This window comes from Danio rerio, chromosome 3 (genome assembly GCF_049306965.1).
Source record: "Danio rerio strain Tuebingen ecotype United States chromosome 3, GRCz12tu, whole genome shotgun sequence".
NCBI lineage: Eukaryota > Metazoa > Chordata > Actinopteri > Cypriniformes > Danionidae > Danio > Danio rerio.
The window spans coordinates 19823525-19835000 of NC_133178.1; the positions used below are offsets into that span (position 1 = coordinate 19823525).

At 34.2% G+C, this 11476-nt stretch overlaps 1 protein-coding gene across 2 annotated transcripts in view; it reads right to left on the reverse strand.

Moving 5' to 3' along the window:
• Positions 1–2171: 2171 nt before the first annotated feature.
• Positions 2172–11476, reverse strand: part of maza (MYC-associated zinc finger protein a (purine-binding transcription factor)) — a 29091-nt gene continuing 19786 nt past the window's right edge. For both annotated transcript variants that reach the window (XM_005171594.6, XM_003198101.7), the window contains exons 6-8: positions 10666–10837; positions 9095–9480; positions 2172–3045 (exon numbers count right to left, since the gene is read on the reverse strand). In XM_005171594.6, the coding sequence (XP_005171651.4) occupies positions 9155–9480; positions 10666–10837 (498 nt within the window). In that variant the 3' untranslated portion in view covers positions 2172–3045; positions 9095–9154. The remainder of the gene's footprint in view (positions 3046–9094; positions 9481–10665; positions 10838–11476) is intronic.

Here is an 11476-nt window from a genome sequence, read left to right on the forward strand (position 1 = left end):
TTGAAAGAGGGGGATGGAGTGAAAGAAAGGAGGGATGAGTGAATGGGGGAGGGGAGGCGAGGACCACCGGTGTAAACAATGCGAGGGGACGCGGTTTAACCGCTCACCGGCTACTGACTCACGAGCAGGGTAAACGTGTAGAGGGTGAAACTTTTATTAATGAAGCGTTTCTTTTCTTTCATTTCTAAAAGTGAAAGCTGTGACTGACCTTCAGGAGTATTTATTATCTGACAGAGTGTGAGATAATCTGGTTTAATTATTAATAACATTTATGAATGAAAATAATTCATTTGAATTAAATAAATAAAAAATCTTTCTTACAGTAACTTGGGTATCAGGTGTGAATGGTTTAACTTCATGAATACAGTTTGTGTCAAAGCTGTAATGTAATAAATATGCATGCTTCTCTGCCAAGGTTAGAGTTTTTTTAATCAATGAAGCAATACATTAAATTAAATAAATTAAATGATTCAGTATTTGTTTAATAATCTAACATTTATTCAACTTTATGAATATAGGCTAGCTAATACTGCGATTTAAGATACTATATGAACTTCTATATAAAAATTACTGAAATATTCCAGAATTGAAATTAAGATTTAAAGCAAATGAAACATACATATGATTAAATCTGATTATTTCAAATAATCATTTGAAATAAATAAATAACATTTTGTTGTAACTTGGGTATCAGTTGTGAATGGTTTAACTTTATGAATACAGCGTTTAAGCTGTAATAATATAATATAATATAATATAATATAATATAATATAATATAATATCATATAATATCATATAATATCATATAATATAACATATAATATAATATAATATAACATATGCATGCAAAATATGGTTGAAATATAATAAATTAAAACTAGTAAACAATCTGTTTACCATATTAATTTTTTTTAAAAAGCATATGTAAAAAGATTACTCAATTATTCCACAATTGAAATTAAGAATTAAAGCAAATAATACATACAAATATGATTAACAAATAATAAATTGAAATAGGCAAATCATTTATTTACCAAGTTAACAAAAAAAAATGTTTAAAAAAAAATTACTGAATTGTTCCAGAAATTAAATTAAGAATTAAAGCATTTAATACAAATATGATAAAATAAAAGTAAACAATTTGTTTACTATGTTAAACAATAGTAAAAAAGAACTTATATAAAAGAATTACTCAATTATTCCACAATTAAAATTAAAACAAATAATACATATTTAAGATTATAAATTAATAAATCAAAATAAGTAAATCATATAACTACTATAAAAAAACATGTATAAAAATACTGAATTATTCCAGAATTGAAATTAAGAATTGAAGCAAATAATGCATACAAATATCATAAAAAAAAATCTAAGTAAATAATTTATCTACTATAATAAACAAATAAAAATAACTCTTATACAGAATTACTGAATTATTCCACAATTGTAATAATACGTATACAAATATGATAAAAATAATAAATGAAATAAGTAAATTTATTTACTATATTAAACAAAAAAATATCTTGTATTACAGAATTACTGAATAATAACAAAATCTAATTATTTTTTTTAAATTACTTAAAAGCCATTAATAATTATAATAATATAAAAAATATTACACCGTATAAAGAAATGAGTTGACTTTACTTAAAAAGTTAATAAATCTGTTGTCTTGACGTTAAAAAACTGTGCCTAATTATAAACATTTAGTCAACAGTTTCAAATTACAAGTTGACTCACTTTTTTAAGTAAAGTAACTAATCCACTCTGCAGATCTCTCTCACGTTCCCATACTGAATGTAACCCCAAACCATGATTTTACGTTTACCAAACTTGACTAATTTCTATGAGAATCTTGGGTCTATGCAGGTTCCAATAGGTCTTCTGCAGTATTTATGATGAGTGGGATGCAGTTTAACAGATGATTCAGAAAATCTACCTTCTGCTACTTTTCCAAATGATCAACTTGTAGTCAAGTTATTATTCGTTGCTCTTACAACTGGGATCAACGACATGACTCACACGAAGATGATCATATTTGGCTGTTTATAGTAAATAAAATATTAAAATCCCCCTGCCAAATATGCCAAAAAAATTGTATTATTTCAGTTTCACAACGGTAACTGCATAAAAAGCATGTGTAAAAAACAAAGTGAGACCACCATTAGTTAAATCCAGTATAATTAGGTGCATACTCATTATACAGAGATTAATTAGGATAAGAGCACAGCGATACCAACACATATTGGCTTTAAACAAGCATCAACACAAACCCAACTGGAAACATAGGTTACAGATCTTATGCAACATAATTAACACTACATTTGTTTAAACTTCTTTTAGTCAAGATCAATAAGAAAAATACCAAAAGTATAGGGATGGAATAGATGCTTTTTTTGCTTAATATTCACGTATACTACATACATTACAAATATAAATATTTTGTCCAAGTTTAACCCCTCTTGCGATCCTGATGAGAGGAAATGGCACTATATTTGATCCCCTCGAATGTTCAAGTTGTGCGCAGGCGGCCGTCAAGATCATTTATGATGGAATGATCTCTTACAACAGAGTAAATTCTTTTATAAATCTCTTCTAGACTTCGAGAGCATGAGAATACAGACATAATTATATAAGGAAACTGATTGGAGGTTTAATGTGTCAATTCCTCTCAGTGTTCTATATTCCTCAACACTGTATTTTTTTTTTAAACAATGAACTGGGACAGCGCTTAATAACAGCCTACGTTTAAAACAAGTCATCTCTCCAATGGGACTGTGCAAGGAAATGTACTGATACTCAAACCAGTTGTCCATCAGATCTTCTTCTACAAAAAAATTGAAAAATTAAAATTGGGACTGTTAACACAATCTGGGCATGATAGTAAATGTAAAGCAGAGTTTATGATTCGTGAGTTCATTCAAAAGTCAGACTTATTTTGAGGAGAGTTCAAGCATATTGGTGGCACGATGGATGGGATGGGTCGGGTAATGGCTAGGTTTCCATGGCCATCTTTGTGTTGCCATTTCCATAGGAACCTGGAATGAGAAAGAATTTAGATTTATTTGGTTGAATTTTGATACTTTACACTAGGGTTTTACAATAGAGGTTCTTCTAACTTCGATACGATACCTTGAAACAGATATCAATATATGATACCATTTTAGATACCGCGAGAAAAAGATATATGGTGCTATGCTGAACACTTGCAACACATGTCAGCTAACAGTTAGAAGAGAGAAAGCCAGTAACAATACTAACCCAAAGAAAAATCGTATTGTTTAAAATATTCTAGTATAGATATGCATCGAAATATTGATATTTTATAAACATTACGTTTGCACACATCCTTTTATCTACAGTATTTCTCAGTGTTCATTTTGTCAACAAAAAGGTGTTCCTAGGCAACCTTATTTCTGAAATAAAAACAATGACTACATCAGAATCCAATGATGCTAAAAGACAAGATTAAAATGAAGTCAAAAAAAAAAAACTAACCAACATTAATTTTGTTACAATCTAGTCAAGTTCCTGTTCAACTCAAGCCATAATCAATGCACATTTTTCGTCTCCTATTAAATAACAAATGAGATTAAAAGGTGGAATATATATATATACGCGCACACACACACACCACTTTATTATGTGCACCTGTCCAACTACTTATCAATGCACTTAGGTATGTAGACATAGTCAAGACAATCTGCTGCAGTTCAACCAGAGCATCTGAATCTGGAAAAAAGGTGATTTAAGTGACTTTGAACACGGCACAATTGTTGGTCTAAGTATTTCAGAAACTGCTGATCTACTGGGATTTTCACACACAACCATCTCTAGGGTTTACAGAGAATGGTCAGAAAAAGAGAAAAAATCCAGTGAGCGACAGTTCTGTGGGCACAAATGCCTTGCTGATACCTGAGGTTAGAGGAGAATGGCCAGACTGGTAGGAGCTGATAAAAAGGCAACAGTAACTCAAAATAACCACTCGTTACAACAGGTTATGTAGAAGAGCATCTCTGAATGAACAACATGTCGAACCTTGAGGCGGATGGGCTACAGCAGCAGAAGACCACACCGGGTGCCAATCCTGTCAGCTAAGAACAGGAAACTGAGCCTACAATTCACACAGGCTCACCAAAATTGGACAATAGAAGATTGGAAAAACGTTGCCTGGTCTGATGAGTCTCGATTTCTGCTGTGACATTCGGATGGTAGGGTCAGAATCTAGCGTCAACAGCATGAAAGTATGGATCCATCCTGCCTTGTATCAATGGGTCAGGCTGGTGGTGGTGGTGTAATAGTGTGGGGGATATTTTCTTGCCATACTTTGGGCCCATTAGTACCAATTAAGAATTGTGTCAACACCACAGCCTACCTGAGTATTGTTGTTGACCATGTCCATCCCTTTATGACCACTGTGTATCCATCTTCTGATGGCTACTTACACCCAACTAACACACCATGGCATAAAGCGTGAATCATCTCATACTAACAGAGTATGTAATAGAGCATCTTCGGGATGTGGTGGAACGGGAGATTGTGAGTGAGGTGTACCTAATAAAGTGGCTGGTGAGTGTGTGTGTGTGTATATACATACATATATATATATATATATATATATATATATATATATATATATATATATATATATATATACACACACACACACACATACATACATACATATATATATATATATACATACATATACATATATATATATATATATATATATATATATATATATATATATATATATATATATATATATATATATATATATATATATATATATATATATACATATACATATACATATACATGTATATATATATACATATATACATATATATACATAAATATATATACATATATACATATATATATACATATATATACATACATACATACACACACACACATACTGTCAAAAGGACTGATCTCCTAAAATTCAGTGTTTTTGATCTGTAGCAGCTCAAAACATGATCATTATTTTAAATGTGAATTATTTATAGTTTTTTAACAGTTTCTGCTTAATTGTTTGATAAATAAATATAGCCTTTGTGTGAATAATAATTAACACAATTAATAAATAGATTAGTGTATAGAATAGTGCATATTAGGTTGGGCAGTTTACAGGTACTATGGTAGTATTGTGATACTATATCTCACAACGGTAGTATCTCTATTAACGGTCTATCTACAATACATAATGTTGCATGTGGAAGATCAGTAAAATGCTCACGTGTTTGTGCAACAATAGACCATTTTATTTGAACAGCCTGTGGAGCTCTTTAAAGTCGCAAAACGGTGTAGAATTCACGCCTTTTTTCACATGTTTTCTGACAATCAGTTCGAACAGACATCTGAAGCAGTTCATTTCTGTTCCTGTCAATATGATTTAGTAGCTACAACAACCTCAACAATCTCTTAAAAAGAACGACTCACAAAGGGATAGATGAAAAAGAACAAATGAACAACAGGAAACATTGAAACTCATTTTGACCACTTCATATAGCCTAATATTGTTAAAAAATCTCTTTGTGATGAATTTTATTGGTATAATTTGTATCTTTAATGTTTTTTGTTGGTCAGTTATCCACATAATAGTTTAAGTGAAGTGATGTGCAAATACTTTTTTCAGTAATAAGGGAATTCAATCCAATTCAAGTAAGCCTATTATAACATCTAAAATATAGTCTTTTACTACTTTATTTCATAGATTTGAGTTATGAATTACAGTACAGTATCGCAATACTACTTGGTATCACAATACTCTAGCTCAGTGGTCACCACACTTGTTCCTGGAGGGCCGGTACCCTGCAGATTTTAGCTCCAACCCTAATCAAACATACCTGAACAAGCTAATCAAGGTCTTACGAGGTATACTTGAAACATCCAGGCAGGTGTGTTAAGGCAAGTTGGAGCTAAACCCTGCAGGGACACCGGCCCTCCAGGACCAGGATTGGTGATTCCTGCTCTAGCTGGTATAGTATCGTAACAGGAATGAATGGTTTTGCGACAACCCTAGTTCATATAAAATTTCAGGAATTAATTAAATAAAAAAAAAATAAAACACCATTAATAATACACAATTCCAATAAAACACAATTAATTCATTTGAAAGTACTGATTCACAGAAAAGTAAAAAATTAAACTTCTAAAAACTGCAAGGCAGGCAGAAATGATCAGTTTTTATGAAATTTGAAAGGCAGCATGAAAAAAAATCTTTGTAAAAACAAATTTGTTACATTTTCTTATTCATCAGAAAATTTTACCTTCCCAAAACTCTCTTTTTCAATATCTTCAGACACATGAATTTATAAGAAATACATTTTCCCTTTTTCCCTTATGCACCTCCCAAAAAAAGAAATTGATCAGGTTTTAGATATAAAACTTTGTAAAGGTGCAGTCTCTAAAATGTATAAAACTATTTTTGTTTATTAGACGGTTAGGTTCATCATCCCTTTTTAAAATAAAGCAGAGCTGGGAATCAGATCTCAATCATGTTTTCACAGACCAGGTATGGTCCAAGGTCCTGTCTCGTGTACAAACCTCTTCTGTTTGTGCTTGTCATTCCCTTATACAATTCAAGTTATCGCATAGAGTACATTACACTAAAGCAAAAATATCTAAAATTACTCTGGTTTTGAACCGAGTTGTGATCGGTAGCTCCAGCCACTCTTTCATTCTTTCTTGCTTTGTCAGTGCTAAGATCTTTTTGGGCATCAGTTTTTAAATAAATTTCTTCTATCATCTACGCAATCAGATGCACTTGCCTTCTGTTAATTGCTAAAAGGCTTATAACACTAAACTGGAAATATCTTTCTCCACCCAGTTTTGTACATTGGATGCATGATCTGATGCAGCCTATGCAAATAGAAAAGATTAGATATACAGTTTGCAGTAATACAGAAAAATTTGACACTATTTGGCAACCCTTCCTCTTACATTTTAAAAATAATAATTAAATAAATTTATATATTTTCCCTGCCTCTGGCTTAGTTATAAATGGAGTGTTTTTTTGTTTGTTGTTGTTGTATAGCCTAATATGTGTTACTTTTATCTTTAATGTTGGGCCCGGATTGGCTAATCAGGAGGACCGGGAGTATTCCCAGTGGGTCGGTCGATTTTTTGGCCATGAGGGCCGCTGTCCCTAGCTGCCTGCACTCTGAGTGGTCACACTGGTTTCATTCATTTATGTATTTGACCATAGCCTCAATCTTTTTATTCATTATTTTACCGCAGCTCCGCTCTTTTTATTTATTTTCCAATATATATATGTCCAATAAAGAAATCTATCGTTTCACTCAGAGATACAGAAACAAATAAAACAAACAAAATATAACCTCAAATTTCTTCCATCACGGATGCGGTAAAAAAACTGTGCCCCTCTGCTGTCTTCTAAAGTACGCACTGCCGTCAGATTTGACAGAAGGCTCTAGTTGCTGGTGATTGTTCTGTCTCTACAGATTTGGTAAGTGAGCGACCAGTGCTCTTTGTTTATTCAGTTTGTTCGTATCGAACAAACTATTGCACTGAGTGTAAACATGTTAGCACTACAACCAGACTTTAACCTCGTGTAGGATTTTCGCCGCATTTAGTGACCGGAATAACACACAAGGCTTTCTGACGCTACCTGCCGTGTGCATCTAAGTTTCAGGAAAATGCTGAGTTTTTTTTTCTCTCATTCGCCGTGCGGTATCAAACATTGCATGAAAAATACACGCTTAGAGCAGATCTTCGAATCAAATATCTCGTTTGTCGCGAGGAACTTAATAAATTCCCTGAATGAAAGAGCCAAACTGCAGTTAAAGTCCACCATTTAATAATTTGGCAAATAATTCGACTACAGATGTCCATGTAAACACAGTCACTTTGTCCTGTGTGTGTGTGTATGTGTGTGTTTTGACTCTGAAAGTAAGCGCGCCCAAATAGACACTCCCACACCATGCCTCTTTTCTTCCTCCGACACTCCCCCCTAAACAGAGCTGGACACGCCCACTTTTCTGACTTTTTCCAAAGTAGAGGTGTGTAAACACCCTGCTGAAACGAAGGGGTTTCATGGCCCTTTAAAGAGCCCGCACACACTATTTAACATGCTAAATATCCTCAATGCAAATTGGACTGAATATCCATCTGAACAACACTTCTAAGTTCTCAAATGCAAACAATTCAAGACAAAAATATTAAAAACTGAAATGCATCATATAATATTAGATATTAAATCCAAACAAATAGGCTAATACAACATATATTCAGATATTGCAGGAAAGGACATTATGATGATTTAATGAATAGTGTTGGAGATTTAACTACCCCTTAATGTGCATGGATGCATAGCCCTAGCTGTGGTCGTCTGCGTCGCTGTCGCACACCTCTCAAAAAAATGTAACTACACGTCGCAATGACGCATAGCGCAAGCTCTGTGATTGGTCGGCTTGGAAGCGCTGATGAGTGTGGTTGGGACTGAGAGTTCTCTGTTGTTTACAAGAGATTGTTTACAAGTGTAGACTGTTTACAAGGAGCACCGGATGGACACTGATGCTTTGTGTTTACCTTATGGTTTAAGTTGTTGCACATCCGCCGATAAGCGAGTTTGAACCACTTGTACATTAAGGAAGGGTTCAGAAAAAACAAAACACCCCACTGCCAACTTGAGTTTAGGAAGTGTTATTGCAGTTACATGAGCCGTGGCTCATGCCGATCACTTGATGCAGAAATATAAACCAGGCTTAAGCCTTGAAACTTCAGGGCTGAAAAGAAGTCCCACTCTGGCCCTCTATAATGTTATTTTATCTAATTATTATTATTTATTTTTTATTTGTTTTTAGCGGGTTTTTTTATTGTCCTTAATGCAAGATTATATTATTGTATTACTTTATTGAGAGAGAAAGAAATTGAGAAAATTTTGTTCTGCTGCTACACTGGAGCAGCTGATGTCTAATGATTCTATGTATTTGGTGCTGTGGCTCTCTGACTAATATCTTATAATAAGAAACAGTTAAACTAAAATCTCTGTGACATTCAATTTTCATAGCAGATATATAGTAAATATCTAATAAATCAACCTGCTCCTTCGCTCACCTGTCCAAACTAAGCCCATCCTCTTGTCCCTCCACCTGCCTCTCTCCTCTCTCCTGTTGGTTAGCTGTGGCTTTGTGGAGCGATGCTGGAACAGTCCGTCACCAGCAGCCCCACTGTGACTGGAGGACTGGAAACAGGAGCGGCTGTGCCCACTGTCGCCACTGCACTGCTGCTGCTGCTGATGGGGCAGGGAGCGTTGGGGTCCGTCTGGTTGGCGTGGGTTTCCATGTGACCCTGCAGCTGTGTGGGGGTCTTACAGTGAATGCCACACAGCTGGCAGAGCAGCACCCCGCCTGGGCCTGAGCCACGGCCAACTCCGCTATCCTTCCACTCCTGCCCGTGATGCTTCTGGGCATGAACACGCAGGTACGTCAGTGTGGTGAAGCCTGTGAGGAACAAGGGGATTTTAATTTCAATAAAAAAATAACGTCGTACTTTTTGTAATTTAGATATTGTACAGAGATGCTTTAAAATTGGAATATTTAAAAAAAATATTATTTTTAACCCATGTTTATTGCTCAAATTGACTACCCTCTCCTTATATTGGTGGCTGTTTTTGCCCCATTGACTTCCATTATAACATTTTTTGATTGTAAAGCCATGACAGCATATAATCATGGATTCTTGATTGTAGTTGGGAGGAGGTAAACGTTTTAATTCTTACTGTTTATCAACAATTGGCAGCATTAACCCTTTAGATAGGCCTGTGCGCGCGCACACACACACACACACACACACACACACACACACATACATATATATGGAGTTCTATGGAGTAAAACAACAAATTATAGTGTGCATGCATAAAAAAAACTTACTATGTTTACTTAGACCATTGAAATTGGTTTTAGAATTGTTAAATACTTAGAAATATGGTGATGTGGCCACAAGGCAAAGATGAGTGGTTGTTACTTTATTTTGCAATATGAACCAGAGTCAACTTTTCCACTTATCAAATAATGGCCACATATAAAAACATTCAGATGTTGTTTTCAAGACATTTGTCAGGCTTTTGTCCTCAAACTGCTGCAGTGTGCAAGGTCATTCGTTTCTTACACATCTTATCGAAAAAGCCTTCAGTTTTATTTTATTTAGTTTGACTTTTGAGAGTTATGGTTAGAAAATAAATAAATAAGGGATAATTAATGGGCTGGTGTGCATTAAATGATTTTAAATGCACAGCGCAGAGGCGAAAAAACATCCAGCCGTTGATTATTCAACTTATTCCAAGGTCATTTATTAAGTTTTAGACAAGATAAAATTAGTAATGTTTTTGGCAGCAAAATATATGACTGAATTAGGTTATTCATCCGTTACGACACATCCCCCAGCTTTAGGGGGCCACACATGGTACAAGCCATGGCACGCTTTTAAAATTCAAAACATGACAAAACTACATAATTTTCTACATATGCATCTTATAAACACAACCAAGCCTTAAAAATACACTCTGGACCACCCCTTTATATTCACTTTCACAAAAGACACACGTTTTATTACAAAGGGCAATTAAAGGAATTGTGACATTTTCTAAAGCATATAGGTGAAGTAAGCTAATCAACAAGACTCACTGCGGTTGCAGAGGTGGCAGACATGATGCTGTGATTGGTTATGGACCCTCATGTGATCTGTGATGTAAGCTGGGGAGAGAAGTTTGCCACAGATGTGGCAGGGCACCTTGTCCTCATGTCTGATCATATGAGCCCGTAACCGATCTTTAGTAGCAAATGCGGACTCGCATGTCTGCACAAACAAAAAGCACACTTTATATAAAAACACATCATGCATTGCATTCTCTCTGGTACTCCAGCTCAATCTGCACAACATGACTCATCCGCGACTCACACACTGACAGACACATATGGCTGCAGCCCCCACACACGCACAAGCTGAAAAACCCAGAACACAGACCTAATTCATTGGCAATACCACAATAAATTGGCCTGAGGTTTAATAAATGAATTCATAAGCAAGAATGTATTAAGTGTATTAGAAGTAATAAATGTAGCATCATGGTGTTTATACATATAAATAAATATAATAATAGTATAATATAATATAAATAAAATTATAAATAATATCTATTAATCCACAGGTTAAAATACACTCAAAATGTTTGGTTTAAGAATACAAAAATAGGATGAATTTTAAAGTAAAAAACCCACAATAAGGATTCTGTTCATACCAGGATTACTAGGAAAAGACTAATAAAGTAACTAATTAATGCTTTTTATTGAATGCTTTTCTTTTGTTTATACAATCTAAGCAGGGCTTTACATTAACACCCACCAGCCCGCCAAATGCGGGTAGATTTTAGCAGTGGCGGGTTAGACAGAAGTTAAAATTCTGTTTAAATTTTAGTTTTCTTAAAAGCAGGTTTTG